A 21128-nucleotide genomic window follows, 5' to 3' on the forward strand; every position below is an offset into this window, starting at 1 on the left:
GTCTCCATCTGAGGTTCAGAGCTCTCTTTTATGAGATTGAACAAAAATGCAGATGTACTACGCTGAGGCCCAGCACTGCATTATGTCTAGTGCAGAGAATTAGAACATCAACTTTTGTTGCGTTAAATGTTGCTGGGATTTTATTTATTTATTAAGAGCTTTCCCTGCATGGTCTCAAACAGCTTGAGCATTTCTACATTTATTCTTCATCAGCTACCAGTCTAGGAAACAACTGAAAGATGTGTATTAAGAGACAAGAATCTACAGATGGGCAGCTTTCATGGAAACATCATGGTAGTTGTATGCCAAGTGTCACCAGTGGTAATATTTGAATGGACAAGAACTTCAAGAACTTCCTACTGAATCTACTAGAGAAAAAATGCAAAGACTAAACATGTAGAAGACTTTTAGAAAATCCACTTAGAGTTTTCTTGCATGATAAGTGCCTGTGAAATCAATTGGAAAGCCAGACGAATACACGCACCAGAAGTTTGTGAATTCCACCCCAAGAGACATAGCACAACATAGCTATGCAAGAGGCCCACAAAGATAACTGAGATATCTATAAACAAACATAACATCTTCAAAGAGGGAATGGATGCTATAAACATTAGGGTAGTATTGTAACTCTAATTTTAAAAGTACAAAAGTAGTTAAAATACTAAAGGAACATCCTGAGAAGGGTTTTGGGGTGGAAGAGCATAGTTAGGTTTTTTTAAACAATCATAAGTACTCTCAGGGTTGTATTGGGATGAAACAAGAGTGGCATCTAGTGGCTCACAGTGTTATGGTACTTGTTCCCATTGAACAGCTGGGATATGTTCCAGACCTGCTTTTCTACAGTATTCATTACACTCGTCTGGACTGTAATCGAGTATCTGGTGAGCATCTTGCTAGCAAAACTTGGAGAAAAAGAAAGAAAACGTTAATGTACAAGGAATGAATACAGAGGTATTATTCTCTGCTTATCTGCACTTTGTTAGCAACTTAGTCTGGAAGCAAGAGGATGGGAAAATTCTTTTTAAATCAGGCAAGAAGAAATTGCACAGCCTCTAAGAAAATATTTAGTATAGCTGTTGACTAATAGTGGTCTGTTCTTTCCGTACATATATGTCTGGTCAGCACTTTCAAATGTAAAGAATTTTAACACAGTACATCAAATACATGTTTGGTTACATTTTCAAAAACACACCAAATTCTCTCTCTTGAAAAGTTTGTTCTTACTGTGACAGTATTGGAAAAGTTCCCCAACTGGAAATATTGGAAATTCCTCCTGAGATGTGAGAGCCTTTCATTTCCCCTGGGGCAATATCACACTGCTTGCTGAGGAAAGGGCATGGTATTAGGGAGACTTGATGAGCTCTTGATCCAGATCCATTTTTAATTACAAATTATTAATAATTTTGCAGTTGGAAAAAATCTCTGTGTAAATAATTAGGAAGGTACTTGCATTTTTTAAATTAAAGAAATGTGTAGAAGTTGTTTTATGGATTTGAGACTGAGCTAAGAATACATAACATTAGAACTGAAATTCCAGTTCATAGTCCAGAAACTGCTCCTCCAGAACAGCAAATGAACAAGAAAAGAAATTATATATTATTTTCCAAAATGAGGGGGAGATACTACGGACATTCCTGATTATTTTCATATATCAGTGCTGAAAAGGCTATCTAAATACCTTTATCTGTTTTGTATTTGCAGTGCCTACCCTTGAGAAGCTGTTCTCTGATAGGAAAAAAATTTCTCTAACAATCACCAGACAATACAATCATAGAAACGTAAGCACCTATTAATTGATATTGCTGTTTCCAACCAGGAAAACAATGAAAGCAAACATTAAAGTACTATTACTATCAGCAGTTAAGAAGAGTTTGCCAAGATGATTTGAATTACAATCAATGTCATACATAAAGCTGTTGAAATAGTACTTATAATTAACCCATATTTAACAGAATTAATGTGTTCAGTGTTAACATAGTTATAAACAACAATTTAAAATATTAAAAAAGAATCCAACATGGAACAAAAAATAAACATTTGCGTGCAGTAATTTTCTTGTTTTAGAGGTTAATTTACCAAAGTATGTAGATAACTCAGTAGTGAGTCTGCTCATTTGCAGCTTTAAAACAGAAATACACAATTCCTGAAAAATTTTATCAAGGACCTTCATTCTGCCAACTGCTGACATTCAGGAAGTCCAAATAGCATTAATTTTCATTTTAATTCATTTAATTTCAAAGCTCACTTTATTATTCTGGCTAGTAGTGTAAAAGCCTAAACTTAAATCTCTCTTGAAAATAAGGAAATAATTCTGAAAAAATAAAAAGTGAGGACTGTGTAGTCCTTCTCCATTTTCTAGCATCTTGGTAATAGAGCTGCTGGCTTACAATACAGAACAACAAATACATTTTTTAGCAAACACTTGCCAGAATTATATGCTTTAAGTAGGATCCTACTCTCAGTAAATAAGATTTAAAAAATAGACCACTGTGAAACTTTAGTCAGTACATTACCTACCTCTAACAACCATTATTTTCACGTCATTATAGCATTCCAGCTATTAAAGGTCCTGTGTTTTTCCTGTGGGTATCAGAAGACAACAGCTGTATGCCTTTCTGACACTTTTGCAAAACTCAGACTTTAAATTAGCATTACACAGTTTCCCATGCATGCCAACTGTGCATGCTACATCGCCCACTGGTCCTTCCCTGTGAGCTTGTCCTTACGATGAGCAGTGTGTTCAAGAGTTAAAGCGCAGCAACTGAAACACACTGTTTGTGTAAGTAAAGAGCATATAGGGGCTTGAGTCATGGAGCAGGACTCAAATGTCCTGATTGCTACTGCAAACACACACATGAATACGTGTGCATGCAAAGTTATCCTTGCTGTGGACATTTCAATCCAAATACAAGGCATGAAATTTACACAAAAGGACAGGGGACATCAGTAAATAGTAGCATAACGTTAGGCATGATGATAAGCAATGTTGACACTATGACACCATTCACGGCCTTGTTTGCCAGCAGTGATTTGGGAGGGGTTGGGGTGGGAGCAGCAGAAGATCATTTGTTGAAAAAGCGCAATCAAGAAGAAAAAGCGCAATTGAAGTGAAACATTAGATCTGTAAGAGGAGCTAAAACTCCCATCTGTAGTCATCTGTGAAACCCAGGAACAATGCCTGCTATGACAGCACTGTCCTTTATCAACTCCCACATGCTGAAGGAACAGACTGTCTGCAGAGATATGAGGGATATCTGCCCTGAGCATGGGAATGACCACTTGTGCTGAAGGCAGGCAGACTTGCTTTTAGTTCATTCGAGGCAATGCAATCCATACAAAGTTACTAAATCAATTGCATATCAATACACATTCTGGTATCAAGGCTGTTACAGATCACCGTGTAGGGTAACAGTAATGGAAAACAGAACTTGCCATTATGTATCATTAAAGTATAATCAATTACAGGAATCTGTTAATGCTTTCCATCAGAGAATCCATCATGAGGAAACACAATCTACTTAAATGTGCAGATAACAAACGGAAATGATTTTTTAAAACAATGTGATTGGGTTGAAAATATTTTTAAGGATAAACTTTAACAGATTTCCTGACCTCATTTTATTAATGCATAAGTTGAAATAGACAAAAAAGCACTTTTTATACTGTAAGAACAGAATATGAAAGTTGCTATTAAGTCTGGGCCTGGAGCACACATTTTCCAGCCAACATCCAAGACTGCATTTGCTGTCTTCCTCGTTATATATTGATATGTACATACAGTGAGGTCACTGTTTGTGGTACTATGAGGTCCAGTTCAAACAACAAAGCTCTTACACTGTTCAGGAGTTCTCGTGTCTCCGTGACCAGGTTAACCCTGCTACAGTGGGGTCACCTGTGGCTCACATAATACAAGTGCTGTGGGTGTCATTCACCCAAAGAAGATGTAGCCAAATCAGACTCAGTGACATCCTCCCTTCTTAGTTTTGTATTCTCACAGACAGAGGTAAAACAGGGAAATGAGAAGAAAACTTGTGTTGGGATAGGATGAATGAAAGGAACAATTCTCAAAACATTTGTGAAAAAAAAAATAAAAATCAAACAAAGACAAACTTCTCACCAGTGTATGAGAATAAAAAGAAAGCTTCATAGGGCTGCACAGCTTCTGCTCCATCCAGTTCCAGTTGCTACTAAAAAAATATCACCATCTAATTAAAGTGAACGAGCAAATGTAAAACCTGCATTACCAGCCCTTGCTGCAAGTTATAAAGGGTCTCAGTTTGAGTTTGCACTGTCTCCACTGCTTTCTCTCAGCAAAATCTCCCTCACTACTGCTCCATTCCTCTACAAGCTTTGCAACTCCTGCTCAAGAGGAACACTGGTACTGCCCATGTGCAGAAAAGTCAAGGACTGATTTATTACTTAGAGAAAACATATAGTAAGCTATTAACAAACAGACCACAAAAGATTCTGAAAAGTTGCTTATCTGTAGGGATAACTGTGGACACTAATTGGGCTGTTATTTTGTTGATGTTTTGTGCAATTTGATATAGAGATTGGGCAAAAAAAAAAAAGACAAATGTTTTATTACATATTTTACAGTACATGCACATTTTTTTCTGATTTGCAAATAATTTGTAAGAGATTTCCTATTCTATAAACCTATGTTAGATCTCAATGAATTTTAAAGCAGTTCTGAAAGGTAAGAGGACAGATACAGAAAATGAGGATTTTTTTCAGAAGATCATCTTATATTTCCCCTTCTTACTACATCTCTTCATCTCATTGACATTTTACAGGTCACTGAAGCACGGAAATCTGGGTCTGTCTCACAGAACAATGATTCCTTGACCTCTATGGAGCTACTTCAATAGCCATTTACCTGTAGAGGAACTCCAATAAAAACTGCAACAATTTCCTACAGGCAATACAGGATTTACCTCTTCAATAAGAGGTGAGCACTCAGCTCAACTTTGAAAATCACTGCCTCTACCAGTGACACTATACTCCATGGGACTACAGAATTGTCTTTCTGAAACAGCTGGATCCCAGACTATCACATAAATGCACAAGACAGCATGATGTTTGTGTTGGAATAAAAGTAAGAAGGATCTGATACGGTATATGATGTATGCGATAAATAGTACAGAGCTTGGTACGAGAGACATTTGTTCAAGATATGATCAACCAACAGCCCACCACCATGCACAATTAGGCAAAGTCATCCAGGGCAGCATTCTGTCTACATCACCGATGGCAAGTGCGTGAATATGAGTTCAGGTAGCACACACTTATCCAGAGAGGACCCCAGTCTGCCTGCACAGCCCTTTGGGGAAAGGGAGCTGATCTGGGCTCTGCAGTGAGAAACATGGCAGGAAGGAAGAGACCAACAAAGGCAGGGCAGTTTGGAACTGTGCCAGGGTGGCAAAGTCTCCAAGTGGGCTGGGGAAAACGTTCTCAAAACATTCAAACTCTCTAAGACTTCCAATGCCTTTCACAAACTCAGGAAATCTTGTAGATCTCTTCCTCGCTGCCAACCAGCTGGCCATACCCAAAACCTCTGCTGACCCTTCCAACAAATCTTCTCTCCCCCAGCTTGATCCTACTTTGCTGCAAAATTCAGTTTTGCATACGATGCTGAAATCTGTTGAGCTGTCTTTGTCAGCAGGAGCTTCACACAGTCACAGAACAGCCATTAAAAATACCATTAGTATCCTTGATTGGAACGTTCAGTCCACGGTAATATTTCTCTGAACACATGCTCCTCATTTCCAACAGTTAACTGGACCCAGAATCCCAGAATATGATCTCAAGGCCTTTTTTTTTTTTTTTTATTTTCCCCAACAAACTAAATTGGATGGCCTGAAAGTTTTAGCTGAAGCTGTTAGTTTCAATCTGAAATATATGAAATATAACATTAAATCAAACTATTGCTGCTGTATTAAAAATAAAAATAATAATAATGATGAATAGCAAACAATACTTATTGAAACTTATCCTCTGTGATGTTCATTGTGAATATACAGATAGGTTTTTCAAGCTTTTCCCCTGCACAAGTATAATTTTGCTGTTTTATCTTTTTTTGTTACTGTTTTCTTGTTTAGACAGGACTTATTCTCCAACACAACCTACAAAACACATGATGAAGATTCGCTCATCAGGCAATATACATGAGGCTGAAATGTAGGGTTTTACAAAAACTGATCAAAACAAACACTAAACTGTACATGCATGCACACAACTAAATATTTTATACTACTGTCCTGGTCAAAACTGTGCTAATGTGTGGAGCACAGATTAGAAGACTGTACTTTGAGGTTTTTACAAATAATCAGAGAATTATCATATTTTGAATTATTTATTTTTCTCTTAAAAAGCCCTGACAGCCCTTGACTGTGGCCCTTGACATTGCTGTGCCTATTCGTTTTGTGCTATTACTCATTAGTCTTGGAAAAATAATCATTTTTACTTTTGCAAATAATTTTCTCAAAATACAAATATAAAAGTCATCAGTGACTATTTCACATGCAGAAGCTCTCAATTAACTGTTAAACAAACATGCAAGTGCATTTTTACAATGAAAAAGATCACTGTTCACTGAATTCAGACAAATCCGGTATATTATGAACTGACCAACCACATGATCAATGAAATGATGTGTGAAAATAGAGGTAGAGGCAAAATAACCTACTCAAACCCAGAAAATTTTCAGGCAATAATCATTACCAGCTTTAATTAACTTCAACACAAAAGCAGGGGTTCCTTCTGTTTCAAGTTAATGAAGCTCAGCACACAGACACTCCAATTACAGACAAAGCATGACGCTAAAGCAAGTTGTATCACACGATAGAAATAATGAGCTTGGTATTTTAATTTTGCAATCAGTAATTATGGGAGATTCAGAAACAAAGAAACAATGCATATAGTTGTAATGTTAAGGCACAAATGTAGCCAGTATCCTTCCTATAAGCCAAAAGCAAGAAAATAACTTTTCCTACAATAAGCAGTATCTATAATACCCTGGAAATATTTCCACTGTGATCTTCTAAGATTTACTCACTTTCATACTACACAAGCCAGAAATGTGACCTCACCTACAGCTATGAACGGCTTATTGACTTGCCTCTCTCATATATATTCATTAAATCTTTATCTGTAATACTGTTATTTCCATAGAAAATGATGGTTGTGTAGTAAAAAAGCTGTTCTCCCACAAAAATGAATAACCCTAGATCACTTCCACCCTTTTCAATAATTTGCCTATTCCTAAATACCATGTTAGAAGAATATACGACCTTTAGCTTAATCTCATCACCAAGCACCTCCAAGAAAGAAAGAAAGAAAAAAAAGCACAAAAAGAAAAGATGGCCTGCCATTTATTTCTCCCATTTATAGTTTATTAAACTTAAAGATAATAGGAAAAAGGTGGAAAAAGGCAGAGTATGTCTGGGCTCTAGTATCAGATATCACTGCTTATTATTGGCTATCTGCCTGGTAATCATAAATCCATAGGGTAATATTCTAAAATCTTTTTCTTTTCAGGTAGGTGTAAGCCAAAAAGAAAAAAAAAGTTTAATTTTCTACGAAGAGCAGAAAACAGCAAGCACAGCACAATTGGGTACCAGGATGCATAAATATTCCTGATTACAAACCCTTTCACAAAGAGCAAACAGGAAGAGTTTGAAGCTAACAGCGTGTACATCATGCAGAAGGTATCTCTGTCCCAGAAGATAGATATCACAGTCTATGAATGAACTGCTCCAATAAATTATATTATTCCTCCGAGGAGAAAGGAGAGCAATGTTATAAACAGTGACTTCAGAAAAGTGAGAACAATAGGGCATTGAATTTTGCAAGAGTGAACTGAGGAACTTTTTCCTGCAGGAGAGCTCAGTATCACTGACCAATGAGCCTTATAAATACAAACATTAACTCCAGCACTGCTGCTCCTCTGACAGCCTTAGCATCTCACCTCTCAGCATATCAGAATCCAAATGCACGTGCAAAATAATGCAAGGACATATGGAATTAAACATGTTTCAAATAGAGTCTTTAAACTACATTTTCCAGGAAAGCTCAGAAAGCACATGATTCTGGTAAAACCCAGATAGCTAATACATGCCTTTGATTAGAGAAAGGGCTGAGCATCCTCCGTGCAGAATACCCAACAAAAGAAGAAACAGTGCGCATCATCTCCTGCTTGCACCGGCTGATACAAGCTAAACATCCCTGGATAAAGGAATGCTAAACCAGAGCTGCAGTTCCCAAAGTGAACCCCAATAGGAGCAGAGTGCTGTGCCTGATGCAGGGCCCAGCAGCAGCACAGGGTTCAGCAATTTTTTCTAAAGGAAGATGATCACTAACTCAATCCAGTTTACAGAATGCATGCCTTGGCAACTAATTCAAACGATTACAGCGACAAGATATTTTAATCCAAATTCCTGCTTACAATCACCAAGACACCAATCACTGACTTTTGGCATGTTTACTTTTACCTCACGTGGACATTGCTCCTTTTCTCTGTCTCTTTTCCTGTCTTTCTGATGTGTCAGAGCTGGGAACTGATAAGCTGGAGAGGTTTAAACACATCAGCTCTGTCTGTGGTGACAAGAAGTTTCCCAGAGGTTTGTGGCAGTCTCCAGGAGCACCGTGGTACGTTCCCTCATTTTGATGCTGTGTTCATACCTCACACAGTGCATATTTGTTCTGCCAAAGTTCTCCAAAGCTCATTTTTAAATTGTATTTGAACCTTACCCACTTATTCTCCGAGGGCTTCTTTTGTGTTCTAATGAAGCTCGTGTCAGGCAGCTCCTCACTGTTATGTAATTGCCTTGCCTGACACTGAAGATGGTGGAGAAAACTTTAGGGTTTTTGTGGTTTTTTTATTTTTAAAAGGAGCTGAAAATGGTTTCTCCATTTCAACCCCACTGTGAGAAAAGGTAATGGCTTTTGAGACTTACATAAAAATTACTGTCAGTACTCTTAAAACACAAAGCAATTAACACTTAACAGCTTTGCCTCTACACTGTAGGCACTTGTTTCTCCTGCAGCCTTCTTTCGTGCACTTGACAATCTTTTGACACCTATTTCTTTTACTTCATCGATGCTGCTTTCTCCTACAGCCTCCCTTATCCCCATCCTATGAACCTTGTTTTCCTCTCCCTTCTTTTCCTCTTTTCTGCTTCTCGTTCCCCACACAGACCCACAGAGTTAGGGTTGGGCAGGTGCTTCCAAGGGCAGGGAGAGTCGCTGCCTGGTTACTCCTCAGTCATGGCATGCTCTGATCACTTTCCATTTCCACTCTGTGCAAAGGCAATAGCACTGACAGAAGATGTTGGGCCACTTTGGGAAAGAATCCTGGGCATTTTGAAAGAGGAAACATTCTGAGGCTACACGTCCTTGTGAGTTTACTTCAACTCCTTCCTTGATGCAACAAAGTTCAGCCTGATTTTAGGGTTGACAACATCACCATGTTAAGAATGCATCATGAAGTATTGTTGCTGATATTCTGCTGTAAGCTCATTTCATGTCTTTCTTTCTTCCCCCACATACCCATCAATGTGAACCTATCTGCTTAATTTGATTGGCTGTTTCTGGCAAGTATTGTCTTTTCATCTGAACAACATTAGCTCATTGCTCTATTGGAATAAGATAAATAATTACCTTGCAAAAACAATAAAATAGAAAAGTCAATGCTGCAAACAGCAAGTTTTATCAACATTCAAATGAAAACTTCTGTTTCACTTAAAAACTCAGTGGGTGAATTTATGTGAACGTGCAAGAATTTCAGAATTTATTTCTCTTAAAAACATCTCTAATTCTTACAGAAAGCGTACGAAGTAACCTGGAAACACTTAATGATGTGAGAATGGGAAAGGAACAGTATGTTCATACCATGTGTAAATACTTTCTGTTCCATCTTGTTATTGCTGTTAGACCAGACCTGTGAATCTTTCTAGTATTGGAAACTTTTGCAGAATTGCACCAGAGGGGAAAAGACTTAGGCTGCAGCTCAGATCCATGACCCGGACCAAGCAGAAGAAACTCAGGTGAGGGCCTCTGAGAACCAAAGTGTCTGGCCCATCCTTCAGGCTCTTCCACGTTGAATGTCTCACAATCTTCTCTTACAATTGTTTCACATCATATACATAATTTAATATTCACTAGAGAAGCAGCTTGAACAGGCCTCGTTTCCTTATGGAGAGCTCCACCTATCTGATCATAAGTTGCTCTCGAGTTGAAGTTTCTGTTGCTCTGAAAAGCTTTGGAATGGCTTAGTGTTTAATTGAAGAACTTTAAATTTTGAAAACACTCTTGGGAAGAGAAAGCTATTTCCTCCTCATTTCGGGTAGCAAGCAAGCATAGTAAAGGGACAAAGTTACAGATGGAAAAATGTCGGGCAGACAAAACAAACTGCTCACTCATATTGTTCTTTGACAATTCTACAGCTCAGATTTCTCTTAGTCTGTAATGCAGATATTAACAGGTAAGAGTATTGTGTTATAGCAGTCGAGAAGACAATGCTTTGAGCACACAGAAGTCAACAGGAGTAAAACCAAACCAGGAACCAGAGCTAAGAAATAGAGCCTTTTTTCTTTACTGTTTTCCTCCTGTCAGTAAAAAGTATTCCCAGATAAAATATTATTAAACAAAGGGAATAGTAAGAGTGAGTAAGAACAATAATCAATGTTTTTATCACTTAACAGCATGCTCTTATGCCTTGTAATTCACTGACACAAGATACTCATGCTTTTGTTCACTTATTCCTTCATCTTAAGCCTTCAAACTGCAGTGTAATTCTTAAGTGTTTGGGGCATTGCTGTTTTACTGAAAATATTCTGAACTCTATGCTTACAGAGTCCTTCCTTCATCTCCTCTATCTTTTGATCAGTACAGAAGACCTTGAGCTATCCAGGAAACAAAATGACAACAAAATGTCTACAAGTTCTGGCAGCATTCCTCATCAGAGCTGTATCCAAGTTACGCCTTCAGCTGGATGTGTATGGAAAAACATGTCACAGAATCTCAAGTGCTAGAGGAACACAGAGATGAACTCCCAGAGAGCAGCTTCTGCTTGAGGCACCTCAGCTCTGAAGAACTCCAGAGGTAGACTTTACAAACAAGTAAATGTATCCAGGCATCATAGCTACTTCTGCAAGAGTTGCACAGGGTCATGAAAACAGTTCAGGTCAGTGCTAGTAGCTAGTTAAGGATGTCTTCTTCAAGTTCTCTTGTGAGCTACAGCTACATTGTTCATGTCCCATAGGAATAGAGCTGAAAGCAATGAGGTCTCCAAAATATTTGAAAGAAAGTATTAGAAAAGTTAGGCCATCAGATCACCTGTTATGTTGCCAGGTCAGGAACCGAGAAAGTTCTCTTATTTAGAAAGCAAGCAGTTTGGATAAATAACCTATGAAATACATAAATATGTCGGAGAGAGAATATCTGTAGGGAAACTACAGGAAAGAAGAGGACAGACTCTTTAGCCGGGTCTGTGGCAACAGGGCAAGGGGAAACAGTTTAAAACATAAAGAGTGTAAATTTAGGTTGCATATAAGAGTCTTTCACAGTGAGGGTAGTGATGCACTGGAACAGATTGTCCAGAACGGTGGTGGATGCTGCATCCCTGGAGGCTTTCAAGGCCAGGCTGGACAGGGCTCTGAGCACCTGGTCTAGCTGTGGTGTCCCTGTTTATTGCAAGGCAGTTGGACTAGATGAACACTAAAGGTTCCTTCCAGTTCTAAGGATTCTATGATTCTAGGATACTTCAGTACAATTAGGAGATAATAGCAGGTAAAATAATACAAAGAACTTAACTGGTGTGTGTAGTGTTGAAAACCTGAATCCTTAGGACTATGTCTTGTGTTACAGATTTAAGAAAAGGGATAATAAAAAGCAGCTTTATAGCATTATTCCTCTGTTTAGCCCACTAAATTAAGTGTAATCTTAAAAGTAACCCTTTATTAAAAAATCTAATTGCTTAACCATCTTCTAGCCCTGTGAAATAATATTAAAATATGTCAAACATCTTAATACATTGGTATGAACCTGTCGTGTATTATCTAGAAATTAAAACTACAACAATATGAAAAGAAAATGCCCTGAAACTCAGGTGATATCAATTATGAAATAGCCTTGATTCTATTAAAAAGAAATAAGCTTGCATTTGTATTGTCACATCACACAGAGAGAGAAAACTTGACTGAAATATATTGGAATTGACACTCTTAATTAACAAGGAAAATAAAAGAACTGCCCTGCAAGTGTGTGTAATGAAACCATCTAGCAAATGCACTAGTAGTCATAACCAAACATTTTATGACTTTCTCCTGTCACTGATGTCAGAGGTATAAAAGATGATGAGGAATCACGTACTGTAAGAATTTTACTGATTCAAAAAGTAGAAAAATTTCTATAGGTTATAAGAGAAAAAGTACAAATTACTTGTAGTGCTCCACTGAGCAGTTCAGCATTAGCTCTCATGCCGAGCACTCTCTTCTTGAAGTTATTGAAACTGAAATAACCCAGGAAAGTAAAAGATCTTACCCTTGCTCTGTTCAGATGCAAACACCCTATAATGTCTTGTAAAAGAGCTCAGATGTCATCATACAAAGAGTAGAATACTGTAGAGGATTTTGGTGCCAATACAGACCACGTGACTGCAATTTAAGTGTGCTTTAGCACCTCACCAGTAACTGCTTAGCAGCGCCAGCTTGGCATCGCATTAGTGTATTTTTACACAACAATAGGCAAAATGCGTTTGTATCAGCTGCAAATGGAGCAAATTTCTTTGTATATGACAGCTTCAGGAAAAAGTGTTGCATTTCAAAGCCTCTGCCTTGGGTCAGGTAATCACAATAGTGTTCCACTGAATCCCAACAAGACTGTTTACACCTTCAGTAGCACGCACTCAAGTTCGAGACAAGCAAAGAAAGCAAAATTTGTTAACAAGAATTGTACATTATTAGAAATGTATTCCTAGTAGATGAATTCCATCAAAAAAAGTACATTATGCTCTGTTTTTTTCCCCAAAAATATTTCTCTGATATGAAAAATGTCAACAAAACCAATCACCTGAAAACTTGAAACACCCAGTTGTCCTTTGCTTGGCCTTTAGATCCTGTATTTCTTTTCTCATCACGTTAAAGATGAGATTCAGGATAAATGACACATACATTTACTGAACTTTACCCAGAGGCAAGACCAGAGACAACGTCCCTGTATAAGTAAGATGGGCAATCCTTAAAATCTGTAGAAATTTTGTTGATAAGGCATCTTGCCGTAGCAATACAGACAGTAATATATTTTACATCAGCAAATACACAATTTAACATGAATAGATATATTTGTTCCACTTTTTATCAATTTGGACAGTCTTTAATGATACAAAGTAGCTTGAAACCATAGCCAATAGTGAGAAAAACCCTGGAATGGGTTAAAGGCTGAAATAAATAATATTTAGAATGTCATATCCTCATAACTTTCTACATATATTTGGTTACACATTAGTTTGGCTCCCTAAAAGAAAATAAATTCTAAATGTGAAACCCTGCTGCTTGATGCTTTAGAGTCAGCTTTTACCAATTCACAGTTTGGTCATTTCTCAAACATTCAGTATATAATGCTGATGAGTTAGTGTCATATCACCTACTTTGATTTATACCATTCAATTCACTGGGAGGTTTTTTTTAAACTACAGGATTCTTTCGTTTGTTTATTTGTGTACGTTTGTCAATAGATTTGAGAGAGGAATAGATAGCTCAAAGCTTAGATAATTATACATCAGAATTAGAATACCTATAGAATAATTAAGGACAAAAACAGTGATCTTACTAAGAATAATACCTAAAAGGGTCTAGGTCTAGCATCCAGCATTGCTCAATACAACATGAACAGTCTAAAAGATGAACTCTTCCAGTTGTTATTTTCTTTAATTCAGTGTTTTCTTTAGAGTCAATATTAATTTAATTTCTCATCTCTATCATTTTTATGTACTGACACAATATTAACTATATTGTCTTCAAGACATAGTAGGTGAAGTTGGACCAATAAAATGCACAAAGGCTTTTCCTTTAAGTGCTTTCTGAATTTTCAGAGTATCTGAGCACACAGAACTGGTGCTGAATAACATACCACTAATTCAAAACACTCAATCCTGTCTTTCACACATTTGCCGAGGCAATACAAACACTAAAAAATCCCTCTTTGATAGTGGAATGATATAGAATGTACACTGTTTAAGCCTTCTATCCACCTCCAATTGAACGTAGGCTAGCGAAGCATTCTGGCCATTGTTTTATATTGAGCAGATGGTATTATGAGATTCTTGATAAAGAACAACAATCACTCAGCAAGGGTTGCAAAGGGGTCGCTGAAACCAAGATTAGCAATTGATTAGCTTTAATGGACCATGACAGTAATAAACAACAGAGCTCTACACAAAGATTTGATTGTCCCATTAATGCTGCTGACACAAATGGCATTTAACTGGCTTCCTCAAAGCGTTAATATCTTCAAAGCCTCAGTAAATGAAGGACTTTGTCACAGTGAGAACTATCCTGCAGTGAAGAAGTACTTACTGTAGATACCTACAAAAATCTTATATAAAGTCCGTTTCTGATTTATCCAGACAATAGCTTCTATTTCTTCAAGTCGTAAAATTCAAAAAATAGCACACCTCTAAAAGGCTTGAATGTAATAGAGCTCTAAAGCACTGGGATACAGAACTCAGCATTCGCTGAACACAACAAAAATATGAATAATCACTTTCAGTGCCCTCATTTTCTCCTTAGTTCAACATGCACTGACGGATCTTAGCCTCACAGCCTGCTCAGCTCAACGTTTTATCCTTAGCTCTAAGGAGTTCACTAATGCTTTTTTCTTTCTGCACAGAAAACAATTGCTTGTATCATACTTTCACCGAACTGTTTTGTGATTACTCGATGTAACCGTGATAAATTATGGAAATTGAACTTACATACTTGGGTATTAATAAGTTAAATGTATAGGAAAGCATCTCTGCCTCTCTTAGTGGTTAAGCGCAAGATTTCAATAGATACACAGCTAATATTTGCAGAAAGTTTTAAAACTGGATTGAGAAAGCTAAAGTCAAAGTAAACAAAACTCTACCCATAGAGTTGCTTTGTTGGTTTTCTCGGTTTCAACATTCAAGAAACAGAAAATGTAGGAATTCATGGACAGTATTAAGATCATGAGTCATCTAACTCTTGAGTAACATTGTCTAATAAACTTCACACTGTTAGGTTAGATTATGTGGTATTTAAAATACTCTAGTTTTAACTGTTTTACTTAAACAAAAACTTTCCTTTTAACAATTTCAACTGTGTGCTGCCTCAGCTCCTCCCTGCCATATTAATTGTAAGGCAATATTTCGAGATAGTGGTCTGGCTGTAAGGGCTTCCAGGTAGGAGAAAGAATGTTGCCTGTTTTAGATGCATATCCAAACACAAACCAAGCACAAATCAAGGTCATGCTAATCCCATCCCAGTGGGTCCCACCTCAGGTGCAACATCAGCTTCCTATTGAACAGTTCCTTGCCAGTATGCTGCAATGATGAAACAAGCTGCTAATTACTGGCTTTAAATACTTTGAGCTACACAAACACGTAAAGAATAGAAATGAAATCTCTCAGAGTAAAACCCTCTAGCTAGGTCTCCCAATACACACCCTGAATCTGTAGCCTGTCAAAATACTGAGCCAGCTTTCATTAGCTCCATCTTCTGTAATCAGCATCCTTCTATTACTCACATACTTGGCTTTCTACAGCAGACCAGTTCACACAAGATATTATATAACTTTTATAATATACTCTTATAATAAATATTGAAAAAAACCGAATATTAATTACCTGCAAATCAGCATCAAATTCATGTTTCAGGTAAGCATCTTCTGCAGCCTCAACAAGACGCTAAAAAAAAAAGAAAAAAAAAGTGTATTTTTGGAATTTTTGATAACATGTTGAAATTAAGGTGTTTCTTCCAGTATGACAACAAAATAGGCTTGTTTGAGAATTGTGCAACTCCCTCTCCATGTGATATCTGCTACAGTACTTCATTAAAATCAGAAAAGGAAAGAAAGAAAGAATAAATAAAAATAAATGAACAAGACCTTAAAAACGTAGACCGGGTTTTCCAAACCTTCAACATCCATGGTTGGTAGTACAAGATTCTCAAAAGAGCTCAACAGCTATTTATTAAAAGAAAACAATGTAATTTGGTCATAATTCGTTCATCTTTCCCCCACAGATGTTCAGCAACCTGTAGGCTCCATTCTGATACTGGTTTTTAAAAAACACAAAGGTGCTTTAACACACTTGACTTTATTTTGCATATAGGAGCCCTTATCAAATCAAGAAGTAAAATAGGAGGTATTTCTTAATACTGTACTTAATTAGAAGTAACTGAAATAAAAAAAACTTTTAAATAACACAAACATGAAAGAACAGAAAAACAGAGATGAGATTCATCTACTTGGTATATTCCAAATGTTGTACACACTACTATAACATGGTGTCTAATCACAACAAGAATTTTCTGCTATTAAGGATATAACATTTACTGAATGACAGTAATTTTGTCATGCTTTTTCCTCTTAATCCTCAGAACTCTCTACAGTGTTCTGCACTACTTTTATTTGAAGCACAAAATAAGGTTGTATTAGAACACTGCAGACATTCTCTTCTGAAAAAAGATAATATCCTATCTAGGATGTTCTATCCAGGTTTCTATATAGTATTTTAAATCTAACTCTTCCTGTTTATTATTTCAGTGAACGGAATATTCATCCACGTACAACCCAAAATTAATCAAAACTTGATTTGTCACAGAATATTCTGATTCATAATTTTTATTTTTCTTTGATGCATCAGATACTGGTACGAACATTTACTTTCATATATACATATTTTTAATCACAAAGCAAGTGAGCTTGACACTGCTGTTCATGGCACTTCGAGGACAGCTGTGCACCCTTCTGCTTCCTGCTTCATGACTGCACACACTTTTATGAACCGAGTATAAATCAAAATGCAGGCAGGATTCATATCAACTGTCAAACAATTTATACTATAATGGAAAGTAAGAAAAATACCTCTGGTTTCCAAATCAGAATGTATAATTCAACAACAAAATATGTGAGTTTAAAGGACAGTTTGCATGTAGCAGAGGTCACAGCCTTGCCTTCCCCATCTGGGTCTCATCTCATAATTTGCAAACTCTGTGTTGTGCCCAGAGGGGTTTTCACACCTTTTTCCTTAGCACAGTGTTATATGTCCCACGGGATTGAAAACTGGAACCCTAGTGATGCCCAGGTTGACATAGAAGAGCAGGAGATAAAAGAAAAAGCCCACAGTGAGGAGCTGTCATTTGTCTGCTTTCACCTTTAAAAGTCCTGTCCCATGTGAGCCCAGCTGCTCTTACTGAACTCTTTCAGACTAATCCAGAACGGAGCTGAAGCAGTTCCAGTGCCAGCAAATTCAAACCAGAATCGAACTGAGAAGAGAACTGGCTCACCCTCTCACTGTCAGAACACAACACATAATGATGCAACACAGCAGTACATAAGGGGAAACCATGACACAGTACTGCAAATAAAACATCAGGTTCTACGGAGGTGTTACAACTGCTCCTGTGCTGTATGAACAAGAGTAAAATCACACCTTGTAACTTGAAAAGTTGTCGAATATTAATTTAACCCACTTTTTGTGTGTATGTTTAGAAACAAAAGTAAGCAATAATAAAATAAGTAGTCCAAACTCTTTTTATAGTACGATAGAATGGCACAGGTTGGAAGAGACCTCAAAGATCATTTGATAGGAAAGCCTTGGAGCACTGAGCAACATATTTCATTGACCTCAGAAGCCCATCTTTAGCATGTTAGTGACCCACTGATATTTTAAAAATCTTGTCTACATGTCTTAATCATTAGGAAGGCATTTTATGTAAAATACACACTCCAGTGCATTTCCAGAGGTGTGCAGCACTTTACAGAAGATGCAGAATTGCATTACTACTCTGTGCACACGTAAAAAGGTGATGAATATTACTAAATGGGTTTGGATTAGATGATCTCTTGAGGTCCCTTCCAACCCCTACAGTTTTGTGATTCTGTGTAATGCAACAGATTTTAAAAAGTGAAATAAATGCCCAAAAAATTATTAATACAGAAATGAATGCAGGGGGAAAAGGAACGTATTTCTCTTTCTGTGCTGAAACACTTAACAAAAGAGAAATTATGATAGTATTTCATGAGATATCATTACCTAGTGGGCTAGAAAAATAATTCATAACTTCATACATAGTTTGAATCGATCCCGATGTGTTTCAATTACATTTTTGCCTCTGTGAAGTAAATAAAAAACACAATTTATACCCACATATAACCAGAGAAGCATGATTAACAGCAAAACCATATGGTAAGGAGGGCAGCACAGAAATGAAAAGTACCAATTGATACTCCATTGATTTTTCATTTAAATTTTAGTTGATTACAACTTTTTTTTTTTCCAAAACAACAAATACAGCATCTCAGCACTCAATACAGCATTCTCCATAGGAAAGAGAATAAAATAAGTTCAGTCTACACAATTTCCTAGGACAGACAGTCACAAACATACATGCACACTGCAAGCTTCATCCTTGCAAAACGAACAAGAAAATTTGTACTTTGGTACACTGAATGTAGACAACAAGCATATAGTACATTATCTGTGTAGTAGTTTTAATTGCAAAAATTTCCTTTAAATATCGCAGCACCATCACAAAGGAGACTGTGAGAAATCTGAGAGAGCTATAAAATCTTTATAAATAACACTGCAACATTCTTATTCTAGGGCCAGTGATAACCTTTTAGAATATTTTCATATGACTGAACATTTATTTAGCAAAGATTGTTCAACATTTTGCATGATTAGTGATTTTAACTTAACAGTTTATAATGTCACTCTTAATACAAATGCCTATATATTTTCATGAGAGTAAACACTCTAAAATCAGTGCTTGAGTGAATAAATGCTCACCAAGCTGTTGTTATCCTGAAAAGAATTGTGAGTTATCTATATAAATTTATATGAAATGAATTACGAATGCTGAATGAGCTATTGTTCAAGTTATACAAGGGTATATATTTTAACAGTATCTAGTTCCACTTGTGGAAAGGTGTTTGCATGTCCGTGCACGTGCAAGTTGAAGGCTTCATATAATCCTTAAGGAGCAATTTTCACATTGTACAGAGCAGTTTATCTGAAGCACTATGCATTAAGGAGCTGATTCCTGTAATTCCCCAAATACATAAATTTGAGAAAGATAAACTTGCTTATCTAGGATATCAAAATGCAGCACATGTAAGAGCAGGGCATGAACAAAAAATGGAGTGAATATTGTACTCAAAAAAAAAAAACCAGAAAAATGATTACCAAATTACAAAGCCAAAGTTGGATATTTTAGAGCTACTTCTATCGCAAATATTGTAGAGAAGTTTGAGAGAAAAAAATATATATTGTTTTTTCTCAATAACATTAAAAAATCCCTTATCTATCTCTGAATAGGATTGTTCCCTTTACAAGGGTGAATGAGACAGAATGGGAGGGAAAAAATAGAAGCCAACACAAATTGGGGTAAAACGGAGCAGCTAGGAAAATGGGGAAAATAAGTGAAGAAAGGAAAATTACAACTTTTAGGAAAAATGAAGAAAACAGCATAGGGTACCCATTTTATCTCCTGAGCACTAAACTTATCCATAAAAGCTGCCTGACATTATGTTCCACTCACTCTTCAGCTATCAAAACTGGAAGAAACACAATTCTATTTGATTGATTCCTTTCTCTTTTTCTAAGGTAAACCACTTGCCACACATAGAGCAAGAGTCGCCGTTAGAAACTGCTTTCCTCTTCAAATCAAACTGCTACAAATTTCAAAGGAGATCAGAAGACTGCTCTACCTTCCTCCTAACTAATACCAGTTTGGTACCAATACTATTTTAGTCCATAACATGAATAGTTTATAATCCATAAGGAATTTTTATAAGCTCAAAGCCTTGTATCCCAGACTTGTCCAGAATTGCAACAAGGGTTTATGTCTCAGTCAAATGCAAACTTTGTAAATACAGGAAGAAGACAGCAAAAATGAAAACTAATCTCATTTTCTTCAAAAATGTACTTCTTAAATATTTTCTAGCAAACCTTCTGTTACATTAACAAAGTAACAAGAAAAAAAACAAAACACAGCAAAACGCAATGGAAAATATTGATAACTACCTACCAGTAGTTACCCTTTAAGGTGAAATTCTTATTGTAATTTTAATAATCTCTTTATTGATTTGAACATCAAATTTCTAATCAAAATCAACAGTAATTGAGCTGTGAAGGTGCCAAAAATACTTCCTAAAGTGCAGCTAGATAATTATTTAAAACAGTTCAACAGTTGAATATAGTCCTCAGAGAAAAATCAGAACTTGCATTTCAATCATCGGAGCAATTATCTTCACTGGCTCCTTCATTAGGAGATTATGTTGTTTGCATGGGAACATTCGGTAATAGATTACCAAACTGTTAAATATTACCCAGTTATCCTCCTGTGAATTCCCAATTTTGGGGAAAATTTCGGAAGTGAAAATGGGCTTTCTTTCCAGGAAATCTGTGAAGGAACAGGTGCTTTGATAACTTCTGAATGAAGTTTGGATGTTTTGGAAAACAACAAGATTTATTATCATGATAACCTATTTTCTATTAAGTCAGGTAATTACTGTGGGACCTAGAGCATTTCTAAGAGAAGGAAAGGCTGAGAGACCTGGGACAGATCAGCATGAAGATGAGAAGAGTCTCCTCTGGAGGTATTCAAAACTCACTTTCATGTGCAACCTGCTGTACTGAACCTGCTTAAGCAGGGGTTTGGACTCAATGGTTTCCAGAGACCTCTTCCAACCCCCAAAATTTTGTGGTTCTGTGAGAATTTTGGCAAGGGTGGCAATCCTGTAATTCCTCCTTCCTTCCACCAGAGTTCTGAAATTTGCTTCTTTTGTAGTTTCTCTCAGTGGAGAAAGCAAAGAAACTGTCAGAGAATATTTGGTGATGTTCATCAGTAGCCCTATTATTTTCTTTCCTGAAAAACAACAGC

At 36.7% G+C, this 21128-nt stretch overlaps 1 protein-coding gene across 1 annotated transcript in view; it reads right to left on the reverse strand.

The window, feature by feature from the left end:
- Positions 1-21128, reverse strand: part of CACNA2D3 (calcium voltage-gated channel auxiliary subunit alpha2delta 3) — a 392330-nt gene that overhangs the window by 254895 nt on the left and 116307 nt on the right. The window contains exon 4 of the mRNA XM_065749768.1: positions 15866-15925. Coding sequence (XP_065605840.1) covers positions 15866-15925 — 60 coding nt within the window. The remainder of the gene's footprint in view (positions 1-15865; positions 15926-21128) is intronic.

This window comes from Cyrtonyx montezumae, unplaced genomic scaffold (assembly GCF_038088225.1).
Source record: "Cyrtonyx montezumae isolate F1298 unplaced genomic scaffold, pur_monq_1.0 scaffold_6, whole genome shotgun sequence".
Taxonomy (NCBI): domain Eukaryota; kingdom Metazoa; phylum Chordata; class Aves; order Galliformes; family Odontophoridae; genus Cyrtonyx; species Cyrtonyx montezumae.